At 43.4% G+C, this 21,694-nt stretch overlaps 2 protein-coding genes across 2 annotated transcripts; one reads left to right on the forward strand and one right to left on the reverse strand.

Annotated features, from left to right (window-relative positions):
- The first annotated feature begins 370 nt into the window (after positions 1 to 370).
- LOC542154 (glossy 1) lies at positions 371 to 5,854 on the forward strand. The gene is given in 9 exon segments (NM_001111777.1): positions 371 to 432; positions 435 to 488; positions 637 to 857; positions 968 to 1,426; positions 2,084 to 2,205; positions 4,397 to 4,650; positions 4,747 to 4,854; positions 4,988 to 5,194; positions 5,290 to 5,854. Coding segments are annotated over 8 exon segments (1,866 nt in total). The 5' UTR covers positions 371 to 432; the 3' UTR covers positions 5,731 to 5,854.
- Positions 5,855 to 7,712: 1,858 nt separating this feature from the next.
- On the reverse strand, positions 7,713 to 8,838 carry LOC100276975 (transcription factor UPBEAT1). The gene has a single exon (XM_008654524.3). It carries the CDS (start codon positions 8,420 to 8,422, stop codon positions 8,171 to 8,173), a length of 252 nt encoding a protein of 83 aa, XP_008652746.1. The 5' UTR covers positions 8,423 to 8,838; the 3' UTR covers positions 7,713 to 8,170.
- Positions 8,839 to 21,694: the final 12,856 nt, after the last annotated feature.

The raw sequence follows: 21,694 nt of genomic DNA on the forward strand, positions 1-21,694 counted from the left end.
CAACAACAGCGGTCACCACCACGCCGCGTCTCAATCCCGTTGGGTTTCAGGCGCCATAACTCCAGCAGTCCCGCTGCGAGTGAGGGGGAGCCGGTGGCACGGCTGGGCTGCAACGATCCGTGTCCCCCCGCGTCCTCCTCCTTCCTACTGTGCGGTGCCGGTGCCGCTGCCCCCAATTGCTCGCGTTGCTTGCGTCCCTTGGCGACCAAGTTACATGTATAAAGCCATGCATGACCAGAGAAGAACACACAACTGTCCTGGCCTGTCCACGGTCCACACACGCCTTCCTTATATCGGCGCTCACGGTTCTATAAAAAAAACACAGTACGAGCAGAGCAAGGCGGCCGTGAGCTGAGCTGAGGGAAGGACGACGTACGGCACAGTTGCTAGCCCGGCCGCCGGAGCTCTCCGTGATCTGGGCCGCCAGCAACAGCATGGGTGCCGCGCTCTTGGCTTCTTGGCCATGGGACAACCTCGGCTTCTACAAGGTACGTACGTGCCGAAGTATATACGACCCCAAGCAGCTCTGCTGCTGGGGGTTGTTGACGACGACCATCGATTGATTCTCTTGCTGCTAATAAACCTCTCTGCGTGCATGGTTTCCTGGACGGCGCGGCACATCGATCGTGCATGCAGTACGTCCTGTACGGGCCGCTGGTGGGCAAGGCGGTGGCGTCACGGGCGTGGGAGGCGGCGAGCCCCGACCGCTGGATCCTCCTCCTGCTCCTCCTCTTCGGCCTCCGCGCGCTCACCTACCAGCTCTGGAGCTCCTTCAGCAACATGCTCTTCGCCACACGCCGGCGCCGCGTCGTCCGCGACGGCGTCGACTTCGACCAGATCGACAAGGAGTGGGACTGGTACGTGCGTGCGTGCGTTTACGGCTCTGGCACACGATCCACCGGCACAGACGAACGAAACCTCTTCATTCCATCCCTTCCTTCCAATCCTTGCTGCCGCATATATGCAGGGACAACTTCCTGATCCTGCACGCCCTGATGGCGGCCGCGGCGCTGTGCGCGTTCCCGTCGCTGCGGCATCTCCCGGCGTGGGACGGCCGGGGGTTCGCCGTCGCGCTCGTCGCCCACGCGGCGGCCACCGAGCCCCTCTCCTACCTGGCGCACAGGGCGCTCCACGGCAGCAGCGGCCGCCTCTACGCGCGCTACCACTCGCTGCACCACTCCAGCAGGGTGCCGCAGCCGTTCACGGCGGGGCTGGCCACGCCGCTGGAGCACGTGGCGCTGGGCGCGCTCATGTCGCTGCCCCTCGCGGCCGCGCGCGCCGCCGGGTGCGCCTCCGTCGCGCTCGCCTTCGCCTACGTGCTCGCCTTCGACTCCCTCCGCGCCATGGGCCACTGCAACGTCGAGGTCGTCCCGGCCTCGCTCTTCCGGGCCATCCCGGCCCTCAGATACGTTCTCTACACCCCGACGTACGTACGTGCGTTAATCCTCTCCCTCTGGCCTCTGCCTGCCCGCTTCTTCTCTCCGACGTCCCTCTTTTCACCCCGATTTTATATAAAACCATGCATCTAACCGAACTGATGTGCACTCTTTCTATCACCATCTTCTACAGACTCTCGACTATTTTAGCTAGCAGTGCCAAGTGAATTATCCTATGTCTATTTGTTGCTGCAACATTTCGAGCTCTGACTGGAAAGCATACACAGTTACTACGTACTCCATGGCACATCCACAGTTGTCAGCCAAGAATACGTAGAAATACATACATATGGCTCTGCTTGAAACATGAAGCGGTGCTCTGCTAAGCTGCTTCCATCTCGCTTTATGGCTTGTCGCGCACCAGCTTCGCTTCTAACCACCTTTAATTTGCCCACATAATCACATATATAATAGTACGTACGTACTACCCGTTGTCGTTGCTTGCTTCGTACTCCTCCTACCTACGACTACGACGTCGTAGTATATATATATGTGCAATCACGTGCTGAATCATGCATGCCTGGATGCCTACGTACGTGACACTACTGATTCTGCATATGCATGCGTGATACAGTGATACTGTTGTGTATCACTCTCATGCATGGCTGGCCTCTCCGGCCTCTCTGACCGCTTCGTACGTGCCGCAGGTACCACGCGATTCACCACACCAAGAAGGAGGCCAACTTCTGTCTCTTCATGCCGCTGTTCGATCTGCTGGGTGGCACAATCGACCGACGCTCGTGGGACATGCAGAGGAAGATGAGCGCAGGTACACACGTCGTCTCGTTTTATGTCCCTGGTCCATGACAGGCCACCAAACTACCTATATTGGACTAACCCATTTTAGCTTTAACAACCTTACTAGCTAAGGCATCCACACACACATACCCATACAACTTAGCAATCCTGCACTAGCCGGAACACTGACACTGAAACAAAGAGCGGACCCCTTTGACCAGAACTGCCTAGTAAACAGACATCAAGAAAGAGTGTTAGGGCAACCAGCCGCTACAGACAAGCTAAACATCCACCAACGAGCTCTTTCACCACCTGCGCAACTTGCTCTGTTGTTCTCTGTTGTCCATTGAAGATTATGTTGTTGCTTTCCAACCATACGCTCCACCAGAAGTAAATTAGTAGGCCATCGAAACTTTTTCTTGATTGCTTGCTATAGAGCATCCTCAGTCTATGCCACCAAGTGTATAGGGTTCCCGTCTTTGGAGTACCGTCTAGGAACCACAGATCGGTCCAAGACAAGATCATGCTCCACACTTCCTCATATATCACCAAAGCAAAAAAAGAAGAAAGGAATAATAGCAAATAATAACAAAACCAACAACTTGGACTAACACATTTTACGTAGGCATGGACGAGATATAGATGCATGCACGAGATATAGAATTATAGATGCATCATGCATGCACTACTCGATCGGTTGCTGCCGCAGGAAGCTTCCTTTGCAACGGGGACGTTTTGTGCCTTTTTCGTGCACAAAAAAAGGCTGGCCGGGTTTGGCGTTTGCGGTTCAGCTGGACGACAGCATCGTACTGGAAGCCCGACCACAAGTACAGCTTTACTGTTTGTAAAGATTGGTCTGTACGTGTGGCTAATGGTGCCTGTCAATCAAACATGAAAGCCGCACCCTAGTTAGTACTAGTACTGTCCTACCGTTTCCGTTTTCCCTATAAGGACCTATTCGCAGCAAAGTTAATAACGCAAAAAACACACACTAAAACAAGATAGATTGAATGGTGAAAAACTATAGAGTTCAAAAAAAAAAATGGAGAAATTGATACTTTGAGATATTTGAAATAGAGGGGAATAGAATACAGGAACGTAATCAAGAGCATGGCAAGCGACAGAGAGAGCAAATATCCTTTTCCCTTAATTTGAGGCCTTGTTTGGTTGTGTCTAGATTGAAATAGATTAAATGTACTTTTATTCAACTTTGAGTAGAGAAGGATTTAATAATCCCCTTCAATATCCCCTTCGATTTAGAGAGAACCGAACACGCCCCTGAAGTGTAGCACAGAATCCAGCCCCAATGTACTCACGTAGAAATGATACCGCAACAAGCTAAGACAGCAGGCAGTTAATATTCTTTCCAGCAGCCACCAGTGTATGACGGAACAGGACGTAGACAGCAGTAGTACGGATTAGTTTTGCTTCACATTGGTATATATTAGCGGAAGTTTCTAATTCTAGGCGGCCATGCATGTTGTTTCTAGAAAGGGAACTCTAGCTCTCGTCATAACTGCGCGACGCAAACCCGCCAGCGATTCGTGGCCCGGGAAATTCATAAAACCACTCGAGGACCCATTCGTTTCTGTGTGGAGGACAGCTTGCGCATGGCGAGCGAGACGGAGTCCTCACGGCCGGCGAAAAGATGTGCTCGCTGTCTCGCGTTCTTCTCACTGTCGAAATCTCCGGTCAGCATCCGGCGGATGGGAAGAATGCGAAATGCCATCAGCCGCAATTAAGGCGCTAGCATGGTGATTGGCGCGCACGTCGTCCTCGTTCCTCGCTCGCCGTCGCCGTCGCCGCCCGCCCGCCCGTCCGTGAGCTTCGACCTGGTATATGGCTTAGTAGAATTGAAGGAGAGCAGGCGGTTGGGAACGGCCGGGCCCGGACCGGTGCGCGCCGGCCGGCCGACGTGGTCCGATGGCGAGATCGATCAAAAACTGCAGAGCCAACGGCCGGGCGGCCAGCGTCGTCGTCCAGGTGTCGCCGCGCTGGCCTTAGCGGCGGGGCTAGCTGGCATGGCAAGGCCGCCGCCACGGCCACGCCACTAGGTAGCCAGTAGGTGGCAATGTCAGTCACAGTAGGTAGCCATCAGACTCACAACAGAATCGCTATGCCACCTGCGCGCTGCTGATCCGTCCCGACGCTGACGCTTGCTTGTCGATCTGACGTGTGCCCGTGTCTCTCTGACGCGACTCCCCTCCTCGGTCGACCTCCAGGTGTGGACGAGGTGCCGGACTTCGTGTTCCTGGCGCACGTGGTGGACGTGATGCAGTCGCTGCACGTGCCCTTCGTCATGCGGACCTTCGCCTCCACGCCCTTCTCCGTGCAGCTCTTCCTGCTGCCCATGTGGCCCTTCGCCTTCCTCGTCATGCTCGCCATGTGGGTCTGGTCCAAGACCTTCGTCATCTCCTGCTACAACCTCCGCGGACGGCTGCACCAGATCTGGGCCGTCCCCAGATACGGCTTCCAGGTTGTGTTGTGTTGTTGTCTCACTCTCATCTCATGTCATCCATGCATGATCGTGTGTTTTTACCGTCTTTGGTCTCTCCATGCATTGCCTCTGCAGTACTTCTTGCCGTTTGCCAAGGACGGCATCAACAGACAGATCGAACTGGCCATCCTCAGGGCCGACAAGATGGGCGTCAAGGTCCTCAGCCTTGCAGCCCTGAACAAGGTAGTATATACATATTTACTAATCTATGCATGAAGGCCTCAGCTCCTCATGGTCTGGAGCTGGAGCTGGAGCCGCCTGCATGCAGCTAGCCAGTCTAAGACATCGTCGTGGCCGGCCGGCTTACTTTGTGCAGAACGAGGCGCTCAACGGCGGCGGCACGTTGTTCGTGAACAAGCACCCTGACCTGCGCGTGCGCGTCGTCCACGGCAACACGCTGACGGCGGCGGTGATCCTGAACGAGATCCCCAAGGGCACGGCGGAGGTGTTCCTGACGGGCGCCACGTCCAAGCTCGGCAGGGCCATCGCGCTGTACCTGTGCAAGAAGAGGGTCCGCGTCATGGTATATATATATGCTTGCATCGTCTGCCCTGCTGGTGTACAGTACCCACCCAACTAGTAATAAACACGCACGCACGTGCCTTTACTTATCTGCAGATGATGACGCTGTCGACGGAGCGGTTCCAGAAGATCCAGAAGGAGGCGCCGGCGGAGTTCCAGCAGTACCTGGTGCAGGTGACCAAGTACCGGTCCGCGCAGCACTGCAGGACGTGGATCGTCGGCAAGTGGCTGTCGCCGCGGGAGCAGCGGTGGGCGCCGCCGGGCACGCACTTCCACCAGTTCGTCGTGCCGCCCATCATCGGCTTCCGCCGGGACTGCACCTACGGCAAGCTCGCCGCCATGCGGCTGCCCAAGGACGTGCGGGGCCTCGGCGCCTGCGAGTACTCGCTGGAGCGCGGGGTGGTGCACGCGTGCCACGCCGGCGGGGTCGTCCACTTCCTCGAGGGCTACACGCACCACGAGGTGGGCGCCATCGACGTCGACCGCATCGACGTCGTCTGGGAGGCCGCGCTCAAGCACGGCCTCCGCCCCGCGTGATCCGATTGCTGGCCCCCCGCCGGCTCGAACGCCTCTGTTGTACCAACCAGGCCGAAACGAACGGGCCTGGCTTTGTTACTTTCCCTTTGTTTTCCAAGTTCGTCGAGTGTGAATTGGTGGTTCCTGGAGATTCAATTTTCTTTTCCTGCTTCCTCCACAATATGTATACTGTAAACTATATAATCTGTATACTATATACAAGAGACAAAAGGATGTAATGAGAGAAAATACAAGGACAAAAAATATCAATATCTATAACATCAAAGCAAATTCTTTCATCATTTCTATATTCTCTCCGTCATAGGGCTGCTTATTGGCATCGAGTTTTTTTAGGCACAAGAATAATGTTGGACGTGTTCAACAAGTTAAAATATTGGTCACTCGTGCTGTACATGTAATTGGTCATTTAGATGAACGAAGAAGAGACCCATGAAGTCGTGTAAGCCTGATGCTTTGTCCTACTTTACCGGTTTACCTCATCTTATGAGAAGAGAAACTCAAGGGCAGGAAAGGTCATGTTCTGTTTCCTTTCTTCTATCGCGAGGCTCTCTTAGTTGTCAGACATGGAATAAAAACGAATAATATTTATTTTATTTAATTGTACTAACTAGGATTTAAACTTAAGACATCTATTTTTGATACCATATTAAGTTGTAAGCATCAATCAGTTCAAACTGAAAGATTAGATTGATAGAAAGAGGTTGTCAATTCACTTAGAGGGTGTTTGGTTTGAGGAATGAAGTGATTCATCTTCTTCTCACTCCTCACTTTTTATTTGGTTTGTAGAATAGAATGGGTTGATCCATCACCACCCCATTTCTCATAAGCTAATAATTAGTATATACATGAGGAGTGAGTTGATTCCACCAAAATTGATGGAATGAACTTATGATGCATCACTTCATGAAACATAGACTGACAACACAAACCAAACACGCCATTATATATTCCAATGGACCCCATATCTAGAAGAATTTAGTGTTTGCAACTCCTCAACGGTTGTACGTTCACTCAGTGGCGGAGCCAGGATTTATCTAAGTGTAGGGCCAAATATGATACTAAAAAAATTATACTAGCCAAAAATATAAATTATATATATATAGATAATGGCACATATAAATTTCATTTGAACATGATTGGAATTTAACGTAAAACCGACTTAACTAATGAACAACTGAATCAGTGGCTGACCATGCCATGGAAGCCCCAACAGGCAAGCAACAAGCCAGCAAGCATGGATGCCGCACCGGCATGCCGCCTCCCGTCGCTCGCGCATCGTCGTCGCTCGTGGTCGCTGATCTGCCATCGCGACCGCTCGCCTCGATCGCCGCTCGTAAGCACGTCTGGTCTACCGTTGCTCACGCAGTGCCGCAACTCGCACACCCGCCGACGCCGACGCCGACGACTTCTGATGCCTATGAGCCGCCACGCCAAAACCCTAACTGGCTAGCACATGTTACTACTTGGTCGCACCTGCTCGCATCACAGTAGCATGCGTAATCGCGCACAGTTGATGGGATGAAAACGTCCCGCGTTGAGGCATTTCTCATTCTTTATGCCGATGCAGAAACTTGGACCTATACCGTGTGATTGGTTGGTTGGCCAACCGTAACCAGGTCCGTCGCATGCGTTGACTGCGCCTAAGCGCGTGATTGGTTACCTGTAGTGCACCGACGCGCCCTGCACGTGCATGTGCAACAAAAGCATTTTTTCCACCATTTACCTGCATGCGCGGAGACGGGACCGGCGAGAATCTCTATCGGGCCAGGCGGGCGTGAGCCGGACGCAACCAATCATGTGGATAGTGATTAGTTGGGCCAACAGTATGGCCCAGGCCCTAGTGGCCATACACTTATATATTCCACACAAAAACAAAAACAATGCATTCCCATAACATGTTAAATGAAGGCTGAGATCGTTGCATCCAAATAGTATATTACTCGCTCCGTTTTTTTTTTATTTATCGCGGTTTAATTTAAAAATAAACTAACATGCGACAAATATTCGAGAACGGAGACAGGGCATTACTACATGAGCAATAACTAGTTCACTCGTGGGACCTTTAAAAAGGAAAAAAAAGCGAACATGAACAACTCCATAAACTGAATAAAAGCAGACTCTAGGGATCCTTGTTCTTCAAGCCAACAGGCTAAACTAAACACCACTGACTATAACAATGGCTTGGCCTCACCTGCAAACTAATTAACTGCCATATGCACAACACATATTGGATCCAAACTAACTCCCGTAGGAGCAACAACCAAGAGATGAGCATGCGAGAAATCTTCTCCCCTCGTCCGGCCCCTCACAACCGCAGCAGGTTTTGACCTCAAAACCTTTCATCATCGTGCGTGGACGACGACCGACGGAGTGGAGCACGTACGTAGGACTGGACGACGACGAAGGTGCCAGGCTGCCAGCGCGACAGACAAAGGAAGCATCACACCCCGTAGATGGCTGATACCCTCCGCAGGACGGTCAGCTTGAGCTCGAGGGCGCAGATGTAGTCGGCCGTCCGGCGGAGCAGCACGTCCACGTCGGCGGCGTCCTGGGCGTCAGGGACGATCTTCTTGAGCTCCCTGAGCCGTGCCAGAGCCATATGCTGGAACGGCCTCCTGCCCGTCCGCAACGCCGCCGCCGTGCCTCCGTTCTTCTTCTTCTTCCCCACCGCGAACACGGCTTTCCTTCTCATGTCGATCTCCCCGGCCGGCCGGCCAGAGAAGCAGCGACTCTCGATCGGTTGCACGAAGTGTTGCTAGACCTGCAGCTCTGTGTGTGGCGTGTGTTGGACTCGGCAATGCAAGGCGACATATATAGGTGAGACTTGCGAGTTGCGAGATGAGGCGAAGGATATTTCACTTGGCCATGCATGTGGGAGGACCTTGGTTCTGCTCTAATCAATTAGACTTGAGCTGCCAGCGTAGCTCGCTCATGCATTAGCTCTCTCTCGCAACTCGCAAGGCATGGCTTGTCAGCTCACTCAGCTGTCACTGTGCTTCTCTGACATGCATGGGATGATATAGATCAGGGAAGCTTCTGGTGGCGCGCGCGGATTTCTCCTCAACAGCAGAGTAGTAGTGCACACGCCCTCTCTGTTCTTTGTCGCCTGCTGCAATGCAGTGCACACACGTATAGCTAGCGTAGGCGAGCTTAAGACAAATCTCCTTGTCCTAATAACCGCGATCGTCAAGAGCTGTACGTTTGCATTATTCGCAATGATTGGATGAATTATTCCCATGTGATCTTTTGCCAACTGGCCGCGCATGTAATTAGACTACTACTAGACCACCGCAAGCAGCATCTGCAACTGGATGTTACATATATAATTAATCGGCGTCGTCGGTGTGGCCAGCTTGGCATTATATTGGACACGTCGACGATAGAGAAAGAGAGCATTTTAACTTATAAGTGAGCAATTAAACACCCACACCAGTTTGTGTGTGTGTGTATATATATATATATATATATATATATATATATATATATATATATATATATATATATATATATATATATATATATATATATATATATATATATATATATATATATATGTGTCGCTTTGTTGACGTACGTATTATATTTTGGCATGTTCATATATCCAACTAGCCGATAAAAAATGCAATTCCTGGCGTGTCAGTTTTATAGAAGAATTATATATATTAATCGATTGAAAAACTGCCCCATGCATCGGGCGACGACACTACACGTGAGTCTTTACATCTCACCAGTCACCACTGCTCTGTTGCTAGTTAGGAACATGGGCTTGTTGCAACCAGAGAACAATACAGGGAACGGACGCAAATGCCTCTGCTTTTTGTAAAAAAAACAACACTGAGAGAAGCTACGACGTGGAGCGAGCGTACGTGTAGCCACCGCATGCACGTGCCAGCAGCTCTGAGGTTGTTGTTTTTTTTTTTTTTTTTGCACAGCCAAATTTCAGTTTGGAGATAATCTTTTCAATTCGGCGCGCGCCCCCGGCCCATCTCAATTTGCATTCCATGATCGTCCATTCGAGCTTCATTCATCGATCGCGCGCCGCAGGGAGCAGCAGGCCATGATATGTAATGTAAACTACTATATACTCACTTCGTTCCATGCGGATCTCCATTATTTCTGGGTTCTCGCCTAGTGTCTTCTTCACTAGTAGACTGATCGGATCCATGCATGTCACGTATTAAAACATCCTGTCGGTCGCTCGGTCTGAAGTCAGAACAACCCGGGGCCTGCAGATGGAATATATTGGTGTGAACCAAACGACGATTGTAATAATTAAGTGCTATATATAGCAGTTCGTTATATATAAAATATAAAGATAACCTGCTACCATTAATTAAATATGTCTAGCTAATATTGTATACGATTAAGTCAAAATCCCTGGTGCTTTTGGCCCATTGCGTGGAGGGGCCAGCTTAGCCTCTCCATCACATTGCAGCTAGACGATGCTTTCACTAATAAGTGTTCACATAGGGGCACACCACTAGTCTTCTTCCAAGCAATCAGGGCTGCTGCGAAGTACAATATGCTAGCTAGGTAGCCACTGTGCGACGAACAGTGGTTGGAGGGCTCCTGATCTGAGCAGGCACGAGATGGAACAGCTCCTTCTCTTCATGCCTTTTCTTCTGTTTCTGAAGCTGCAGTGTGAAGCTGACGAAAGAAAGTAACCCTATCTCTGCTCTGCATCGCTTTTGAGTTTAAATTACACTGCGCATGCATGCATGCAGGGTAGATCTACACTACACATCCGGATTTGACTCCACATGCCGTTGCGCAGCGCATGCATGCATGCATGGGCGGAGCGTGCTCGTGCTCGTGTGCGTGTGTGCAATCAGTTAGGACTTAGGGTTTAGGGGCAGACAGCTGCTGCGTGCGAATGACAATTCGCGTGCTGACCGATCAAATCTTGCAGGGGTATGCAGGCAAAAGGTCACCCGAGAGCGTATGGGTGGTAGATTCGATCTAGCCTTTCGAGCCGGCCAGGACGACCCAGCCGGGCGGCTCTTCAGGGTTTTCGAGCGAGGAGGTACCAGGGCGACGTGGATCAACCGCCTTCGCTCAACAGCGCATGTGGATCGCTGCCGATCTACTGATCATTTGATTGATTGATGATACATTATGCAAGACGCATATGGAGTTAACCGATGGCTGAGACACTACCGGAAACAATTTCTTTGGCGAGTGTCTTAAGCACTCGGCAAAGCCTAAAAAACACTCGGCGAATGCTTTGTCGAATGTCACACTCGACAAAGAAAGCTCGGCGAACTGTGCATCGATAACGGCTTCTTTGCCAAGTACTTTTTATCGGGCACAGGAACTCGGCAAAAAAAGTTGTCGTCACGACGACCGGTAACGGCGACGGAGCCTTTGCCGAGTGTCCACTATACTGACACTCTTTGTCGAGCGTATTAGGTGATACTCGACAAAGAGTTTCCATGTTTACCGAGTGTTCGCTGGACGAGCACTCGACAAAGAAATCACCAGCGAGCCCTTTTGTGACTACTTTTGTCGAGTGCCAAGGCCACAACACTCGGCAAAGAGGCTTTATCGGTGCCCAGGTGTGCCTTCTTTGTCGAGTGCTATGACCTTGACACTCGGTAAAGTATCTTTTTGCCGAGTGTTACACTCGGCAAAATGACTAGTATAGCCCTTTTTTATTTCTATTCCATCCAAACAAACAAAAGATATCACATCATCATCACAGATATCACATAATCATCACATACATCACATATACATCACATATCTCACAAGTACCATAAATCAAACAAGTTCTCACAAAGCATTACCAACATGTTCGAACACAAACATAAGTATCCAACACTCAAGAACATAAGTCTCAAGTATCTCACAAAGCATTACCAACATCAAACAAGTTCAGACCGGGTTATCTCACAAAGTATTAACAACACAATGAGAGATAATATCATGTGCACAAAGTATCTCATCGAGGTGGGCGGCTGGACTGGTGCGGCGATGGGTTGGGCGATCTATGAGGTTGTTGAATGCCACCCCAGATTGTCCCTGCACAGAGAAGAGATTGCATGTGTTATATCAGATGAATATATATCATGAAGAACTAGAATTTTGATACTCACAGGAGTATGGAACTGAGCATGGTCAACTAGAGGGAACAACGGAGGTGGTGGAGCAAAAATCATGTGCGGCACCAAGGCTCTGCATGTACTGGAACATCTCCGACATCCTCTGTTGATCTGCCAAGCGGGCCTCCCGCTCCACCTCCCGCTCTGCTATCATCCTCGCCTCCGTCTCCTGACGTTTCCTCCTCTCTTCTTCTAGCTGGGTCTGCAATATTCCAATCCAATGTTATAATAACCCAAAGAGAAGGTATATAACTCAAGAAATGACGAGTTACAGAATCACTAACATGGAGTTGTTGTATGCGATGATGTGAGTTGTCATGCCGAGATCGTATGACTGAACTCGAGCTCGTATATATTTCGAATAAATGCTAGATTCTTGATTATTTAAACCACAAACTTGAGAACCCATTGAACTGCATTTCTTATATCTTCTCCTAGCAGATTTATAGATTAGTATGGTAGAGAAAATAACATATTATCGTTTATTAACAGGAGTAGTTACACACTGATCGGTGATGTTTCTAGTAACACACTTATTACAACATTTATTACAATCGCCCAACTGAACTTAACACTGGATTGGAAGATAAGAGCAGTCCCAAGTCACAACCCTCGACGTCATCCAGTTTCTATAGCATTAATTCAGCTGTTACACAGGCTAAAAGATGATATTACAAGCAATTAAATGAAGAAAGAGTAAGAAACTAGGTCTTGCATAAGACTTGATTTCAACACGATATACAAGACACAATGAGAGAAGAGGAATATTAAATTTAGTTAAATAATATTGATGTTTGTTGGGACTACTCTAAGGGGCTATGTAGTAAATACGAGGAGGAAAATGAACCTCTAGACCGTTTAGACTTCTAAGGGCATGAGTACGTTTAGACTTCTAAGGGCATGAGTACAGTCTAGAACCTATTGTACGGCCCTCCAAGCATAAAATACAACTAAGACACAACATTGCATCTAAAGGGAGAACTTGGACTAGATATGAAAAACATGGTACAAAGGGAGAAAGTAGTGTTCATTACATCTAAAGAACTGAGCGAGAGTCGATCCTTATTCAAGAGCCGACTCTTGGTGTATTTTTTTACTCAAGCCCTAAAATCAATTCAAGACACGATACATTAAATGGCTTTGTACTTGCCCTATAAAGATTAATTTGTTTGTAGATAAATTCTTGGGCTAAGAATATACTTATTTGGGGGAGGGGAGGGGGCAGAAGGAGTATTTTAATAGCCAGAGTATCTAAGAACTAATTACCATAAGGCCCTATTTGTTTCCCTTTATTTTGAAGAATTAGAATCTAACTAACGTAGTAGGCTATTTTTTAGAATGTGATATTTCACAACTTTCTAAAGTCTATACATAAGTCTATCTTAAATTCGTTGGGTGAGAGATGAAAATTGATTCTATATATTTACATGCTACTTTTCTAATGTACAACTAATAACACACTATTCTACTTGCTTCTTTATAGCATAAGTGTAGTTTATAACTATCTCTCTCGTATGATTTAGGATAATATACAAATATACTACATATACAAATCACTACCGGAATTTGGCTCTTTGCCGAGTGTCATATTCTTTGCCGAGTGTTTTATTTCGGGCACTCGGCAAAGAAGCTCTTTGCCGAGTGCCACACGAAAAACCCTCGGTAAAAGAAAACACTCGGCGAAGAGGCTCTTTGCCGAGTGTTTTATTTTTGACACTCGGCAAAGGGCTCTTTGCCGAGTGTCACAAATACAACACTCGGCAAAGAGCTCTTTGCCGAGTGTCAAAAATAAAACACTCGGCAAAGAGCTCTTTGTCGAGTGTTTTTTCTCCAACACTAGGCAAAGACAATTTAAAAATCACATTTTAAAGTAGTAAATTAATTCAAATGAAAAAGTTTTCAACTACAAATTTGTATAACTCGTCATGATGTACAATTTATATATTGAACATTTCTTCATATGACAAAATAAAAATAAATCTGTTTATAAAACCTATATCTCTCTCGTAGTTTATGAAACTACGAGAGAGACGTATAGAATTCGTGCATATTGTTAGAACCATCATGTGAGATAAACAAATGATCAAACAATCAAAATAAACTTTGTAGATCCTGAGAAGTTATATAAGTTTATAATTGACAACTTTTTCATTTGAAGTCATATTGTCAACGAAAACTACGTCTAAATTTAAAAATTTTAAATTTTGAATTTTGAAAACGACTTCGAAAGAAAAATCCACCAACATGAAAGTTGTAGGTATTGAAGAGTTATGAAACTTTGTAGTTGACAATGTTTTGGTTTGAAATCATCTTGTTATGCAAAATTATGTTTGAATTTTGAAATTTGAATTTTTCAAACTGTCTCGGATGGAAAAACCACCAAAATAAAAGTTGTAGGTCTTGAAATGTAATGAAACTTTGTAGTTGACAATTTTTTGATTTGAAATCATCTTATCATTGAAAAATTCGTGTGAAGTTTTTAAATTTAAAATTCAAATTTTGTAAACGGTCTCGGACGTAGAAACTATTAATATAAAACTTGTAGATCTAAAAAAGTTATGCAACTTTATAGTTGGCCACATTTTCAAATGAACTCATTTAGTGCCTTAAATAATCAAATTACTATCGATTTGTTATAGTAAATGGGGAACGAAAACGTAATGTAGACATAATTGGTGTAGTAGTGTAGTGGTATAGGAGGGTATACGCGAGAGAGAGGTTGCGAGTTCGAATCTCACTATTTACAAAACATATAAGTTTGATTCAAAATAAAAGTGAAAAATGATAGGGCAACAGGTAAGGTAATAAGGTGGGTTGTAGAGTTGTTCCTAGAATTTAAAAAAATGTTTTGCTGTTTTTTTAAATTTTTTCGATTCTTAATTTGCCGAGTGCTTTTTGACACTCGGCAAAGTCTTTGCCGAGTGTCCGAAAAAAAGTACTCGGCAAAGAACCCTTTGCCGATGAAATATTTACCGAGTGTTCTTTGCCGAGTGTAACACTCGGCAAAGGCTTTGCCGAGTGTAAAATAGCCTTTGTCGAGTGTCTTAGACACTCGGCAAAGACCGCGATTCCGGTAGTGAATATATTAACTTAATTAGTCTGTATCTAAATTATGATTATTAGAATGTAATTTAATTCCAACGAAACAAACAGAACCTAATTGAAAATTGACTTCTAGCAAAGACAATTCGAGTGGTGTCCATCGGCAAATGTTATCATTGAAGAATGCCCTATAACAAATAAACCAAAAGAAAAAACAAGGGTTGCAAATGAAATGTTTGTTTGTTGTAAATGATAGGTTTTCAGTCAGGCATGCTTACTACGACAATATTGTTTGTTTGTGAAGTGCTTTAACTACCTAAATATGTGGGTCATCAATCAGCATACGAAATAACTTTGGTTCACTATGAGGTGGTTAGGCCCATCTATAGCCCGGCCGGCGCAAGTAGACCGATGCATAGGGCCACCCAATTTTTTGGGCCCCATTTTTTTTTAGTTTTCTGTATATAAATTATACAACAGGACAATAATTGTTTGGTGTTTTGAAAAAAACTAAAGAATTCTAATCTTAGAATAGATAAAATAAGAGGACAATATGTGATAATAGATTAAATATCAAAGAACTTATTTTAGATTATTTTTATCTCTATACGGTATAGGTTATATCTTAATGTTTTGTAGTGTGGCAGAGACAGCCCTGAAGGTGGTGATAAAGCGTGTAGTGGAGTACTGTCCATAAGTCGCTTTCTCTTATGGTGGCATTAAAGTGGCACTAAATATTCAGTAGTAGACGGGATGATTGTAATTTCAATTTGGCCTACGACCAGCCCACACAACGGCATAGTTCTATACTAAGGGGGTGTTTGGTTTTAGGGACTAATCTTTAGTCCCTTCATTTTTATTCCATTTTAGTTCCTAAATTGCTAAATATGAAAACTAAAATATAATTTTAGTTTCTGTATTTGGTAATTTAGGTACTAAAATGGTATAAAATAGAGGGACTAAAAATTAGTCCCTTAAAACCAAACACCCCCTAACTAAAAGCCTACTACTCTGCAGTCTAGCCTTCAACACGCACTGGTCCAGTATGGTGTATTCAGTGTCTTACGTAGTTACGTCTAGGTCAATCTATCTCGATTGTGGCCATTATATATGTTTTTCCTCGAATTATAAATCTATCTCACTCTATATGTGTCAGATTAATATGCAGCGCCATTTTGTAGACTTGGTCATTTGATTTCCATTATTAAAGCTTATCACCGTAGTAGTGCTATTATTAGGTAGCTAAAAAACATGGATGATGTTTTCTATTTCGCCGTTGAGAAAAAAAGGTAGAGAAGGGCAGAAGGCTGACTAGCTCTTCATCTCAAAGAAAAACAGTTAAATTATGCAAGATCTATGACCCATAAAGGGAAGAGTAAATGAGTTGAATTGTTATGCAAGATCTATATACGAGTTGAATTGTCATGCAAGATATATATATATATATATATATATATATATATATATATATATATATATATATATATATATATATATATATATATATATATATTTGACAAAGGAGAGTGTAAATGGCTTAGGTCCTGTTTGGACAGCTCTAGCTCCAGAAAATCTGGTGGAGCCGATCATTAGGTGCTCCAGAAAATCGTGAAGCTAGAGCTCTAAGCCTTTAAAAGACATTTAGATAAGTTAATTTATTTATTATTTAAATTTAAAATATTTTTAAAACTATTTAAATTGATATTATAAACTACAGCTCCACCCTAGAGCTGGAACCTGGAGCAATCCCAAACACACCCTTAATAAATTGTATGGAGAAGTACAACTTGTGTTAGTTTAGAGAGGTGGTCCTTGAGAAATTAGGCAACTACATGAACAATTTTATAACATAAATTATATCAATCTCTAATACTACTTTAAATTAAACACCAACATAAATTATGACAATCTATAGTACTAACATGTTTATACCATACTAGCTAAACTAAACAATAATAGGATGACAACCTGTTGAGAATTAAGCTTGAACCAAAGAACAATAGGTTTGCAAACAACATGCAAGATCGTAGGCGTTGGTTGAATTTCGACGAACCATTCATATGGCCGTGTTTGTTTGGCTTCTGGCAGAATTCTGGTTGTCAGAACCGGCTTCTAGCAGTCAAACACTTCACTTTTCAGTCTGCTTATGTGAGAATCGCTTCCATGAAAATCGTCCAAATCAACATAAATGCATAATGCATAGAGTCTTCGTGATAGAGAAATCTGTCGCTTCCTAAACTCTAAACAATGCATACCCCTTTATCTTCCTCCGCACGCAAGTTCTGCGATATCCAAATTCTCATGACAGCTAGACTATTCAGGAATCCAGATTCTCAGAAAAGCTCTTCAGTAAAAAAGGTATCTTAAACAAATTATGTGCCATGAGCAAACACATGCAGTATACTTTCTTTCTTTTTCTCACACTAGACTTCAGCTAATAGAGATCATTTTTATATTTAAGTACTACATGATCCAGTTTGATAAGTAAGACAAACAATGTGTAGGCCTTTAAAGTTTACTTGGAATTCTTCAATTACTAGGTAAGTGTCTGTGCGTTGCAACAGAAACATAATATCACAATAACTTATGTACAAATATGTGTTATACTGTTATGAGAAAAGATTTCGTAAACCATTTGTAATCCTAGTCATACATAAATTTTGTTATTTTAATCTAACTATCAAACAAACAACACATCAAAAGAATCAGTAATAGCTATCAAACTGGACAGTCACTTGAGTTCACAGATATTTGAGATAGCTACTTCTTAATACCTAAATACACAATTGAGAGTACGTCAATATCTTGCATCAGTCACTTGCTATTTGTTTCATATCAATATCCTTATAGCAATTCATTTCCACAATCTAAACCCACCTAGAATTCTTCGGGCTATGAAATTGTAGCTTATCACAGAACAAGGGGTTAGCTTCAATCAGCTTCTTCGGCTCAACAAGAATTATTGCTCTTGCACACCGTACTTAGAAAGTTGCTCATTTTTCCTAATAACAAGGCAAAAGCAAAAATCATTCGTTGAGCAAGCCAGAAACAACTAAAATCTATGACAACAATGACAACAGATCGATGCATACAAAAAGACAAGGTTGTCAAGTCAGCTCTTTATCTAAAGTTCTCCAATGTCAAAAGATGTGTGATCTCCTTAAACGACTGATAGGAAAAGCAAAGAAACCCCAGGTCAGAAAGGCACTCCACTCGAGCATTAGAAAATACGTTGCATAGAGAAAATGTGAATCTTATCGAGGATGATCGGGGAGGGTTTTGTGAATCTTATAGAGAAGAAGCACCTGAGATAGCAGGCCCCGCAACCTCGGAAGGAAAAAAACTGACAAGCAAATCCCACATGTATCATCATACAGGCAGTAACTTTTAGTCTGCAAAAAATATACCAGAATCAACAACATGAATGTTATGTAGAAAATAGTTTATACTTGCACAAACACACTATTTTTCCCTCTAACTTGCAATAGAGCCATAAATCTTTGTATTTATAAGAAGAAAAGAATTTCTGAAGTACAAACCTCCCTATAAAGAGAGGATCAGACCCACCAAATAACAAAATTACATCAATGCTACTAAACAAAAAATGCAAAACCCAGTCACACAATACGCCTAAAAATAATCCAGCCAGATGACTACAAAACAAACAAACACATGCATACTATTGATTCCAGAATTCTACCATTTGAAAAACAAATAAATGAAGGTTAACCTTATAGTACAAAATAATTTTTTGTCTTGTGAGGAATAGTAGATTGCTTCTATGAAACAAATGCAAGTACAAAATACCAATGGCTTTGAATCGCATGTGACTAAAACAAATGCAAGTACAAAATAGACATCACCATAGTTATTTTGCATCATGAGCATATATTCTCAACAGAAAAATGACTAATCTGTGTGACACAGTTATTTCATGGTTCTAAAATCTTACCAAATGGAACAAATAATCGTGGGAGATGAGCCTATGTGTTGTTGTGTCAACTATGGATTCCATCTTCACAAACCATGGTTTGAAACTACATGAACTAAAAGTTCTTACCTCAAAATCAATTACAGCAAAGAGGTTCGGATCATGCTCGTTAATCAATATATATATGTACATGACAGTAACCTTGTTGGTGTCCCCTGCAAACACCTACCATCTTGTTTGAGTTGTTTCAGTTAACCACCTTGTATCCATGCATCAGAAGTTGAACGGGATAAAATATCTAGTTTCAGTTTACCATCTCTCGTATCTAGGCACAAGGAGCTAAATAGGATAAATTAATGCAAAATTTCAGCGCCGCCGCCGCCTCCTTATCCGATCTTGGCGCTGGACTTATATTGATCTTGCAAAAATTAAACACAAAAATTTAGAGTATGCAACACATAATAATTCATATTGGACCAAATTTGAGCTCCATGACAAGACCAATAGCACAATAAATCATTGGAAATATGTGGACTTGAATATCCAGTTCAACTGAATTGTGCAAGCAACCAGGCATATTAATAACAATAAAATTAGGAAAAAGAAATGTCAGCTTGATATGGTTCATATGGCAAAGATAATTCCTTAGATCTAATGGGTTTTACCTTTAAGGCCTCTAGGGAGCAAATCAGAAGCAACAATTGATACCACTGAAGGCAACTCCTCAACATGTAAACACTAAATAATCTAACAGACCACATATTTGAACATTTTGCACAAAACTACATAGCAACAGTTTAACAAACATGTTGTAGCAAACACGGGAAAACTATGGTACGTTTACAACTGGATTTTTATGAGGAGCAGCAAATTAGAACAATGGCAATAAAAACCCTCCTAAATCAGTCTGCACCAATAACTCATTCAGAAAAATAAGGGCTGATGACTTCTTGCACCTTCCCTTCGGCAATGTCCTAGACATGGAGAAAAGAAAAACCAGTTAAAAATGCATAGAACAATATCTAGCAAACTCATATGTTTGCAATCTCAAAAGAATCTAATTGCAACATGGCAACATCATGTTGAGTTGTGAACTCCATGTTCCAAAGCTTCTACCTAAAAATCTACGCCGAGCCATACAACAAGCTCCATAGATTTTTTTTTTCAATATCAAAATGTTTGAAAGATAGCAAGCATGTACCTGGCGAACTAACTTCTATAGCAACTGTACAAAACATGTTCCATAAATTGCTAGAAATGAAGGAAGCAATAGAAAAAGATTTTTGGGAAGGCAAATTCACAACATGTACCACTCTCAATTAATGGCATACAAACACTATGATCTTGTTCACAAGAGAGTACAAAGGACCCCTCAAAATTTTTCTTCCTCATTGTAGACGATGTGTTTCTCTCCAACAAATAAAAAAAGTTATTCAGCACTAAAGCGAATTAGCCAATGAAAACTGTGTAACAAAAAATGGGATTCTAGCATGTATATAGATTATACAAAACTATTGTTAAATCATTACATAAAGGTGCAGTAAAACACAACAAACTATATGATATTTTCTATTTATGTCTTATGGCTACATGGTTCATAAATGAATGCAACCTTACCTCAGCTACCAAGGACAGTGAGATGGTAGACTGATATAGATATGTAGATTACAAACTGCATACCTAACCATGAACTGCAATATGGTAGAGTCACCAAGTTTTTTTTTTGAATATTTTCCACTCCATGTAGCACATCATCAATATACAAGAGTTCATGGATGACAATCCTAAAAATTGGATAACATTTCAATCAATAACTGGATACTATTTCAATCAGCACTCCAATAGAATACTACTTCAACCAGTACTAAGATGCGGTAGCTTGAGGATGTCTATACAATGATGTGAGGTTATCCACAATCCACCAGGAGTTTGGGTTGCTTTTGTCAGTTTTAGGGATCACTAACACATTAGAACACAGCAAAGCTCATCGAGCTGACTATATCAGGAGCCAAATCCTGCAAATGTAAACTGCACCAGCAAAGCACTAGCTAAATCAATCGTTATACTCACACTATGAACAGTACATGGGACATCATTCCAATTCTAATCATAGAGATTAGAGAAGTCTATTCCCAGAAAGTGTAATGCATACTGCTAATTAGAAAATCTCATTCTCCTAAAAATATATAAAAAGATAATTTCTACGAGGAGAATACACAAAAGACATTACATCCTACAAGGATACACAAAAAGGAGAAAATAATTAAAACTCGCATAACAAGAACCTCTCCTAAAAATAACTTTGAATACTCAACATATGGTTGGGATCAAACCATATAAGTAATCTGAATCAGATAGAACACCTCAAAAAACAATTGTTTTTAAGCATCTCTAGAATTGAAGCTTGCCTTCTAGATGGGTTGTTCTTTTTCTTTGTATGCCTTAAGTTTCAGTATGTGCATTGACACAAATTTAGTTTGACATTGTTAGCTGCTACTGGATGTAAAGATGTCATTGCCTTTTTATCTCATCCCTAGATGTGAAGATGAGTTTTTACAAGTGCATTAATTTAATAAGTAACTCAAGAAAGTGCATTAATTTAATAAGTAACTCAAGAAATGAATTTTTAAGTAGAGTGAGCAATGGGCTTAACTACAAGAGGGTGTCCATTGTATGCAAGGTGTATCCGTATTTGGTGAGGTTGTCCTAAATGAATTTCAACCTACATAAATGAAGAAAATGAAACATCAAATATTAAAATGCCCAAGGCAGCAAAAGAAAATTGCTATCATAGATATTCGCAATTCAAAAAGCAGGTGATGCTATTCAAATTAGTGAACATGTAAGAGCAGGAGCTAAAACATATAACTTGTTTATAGTCAATAGTGAA

The sequence above is a fragment of the Zea mays genome, chromosome 7 (assembly GCF_902167145.1).
Source record: "Zea mays cultivar B73 chromosome 7, Zm-B73-REFERENCE-NAM-5.0, whole genome shotgun sequence".
Taxonomy (NCBI): domain Eukaryota; kingdom Viridiplantae; phylum Streptophyta; class Magnoliopsida; order Poales; family Poaceae; genus Zea; species Zea mays.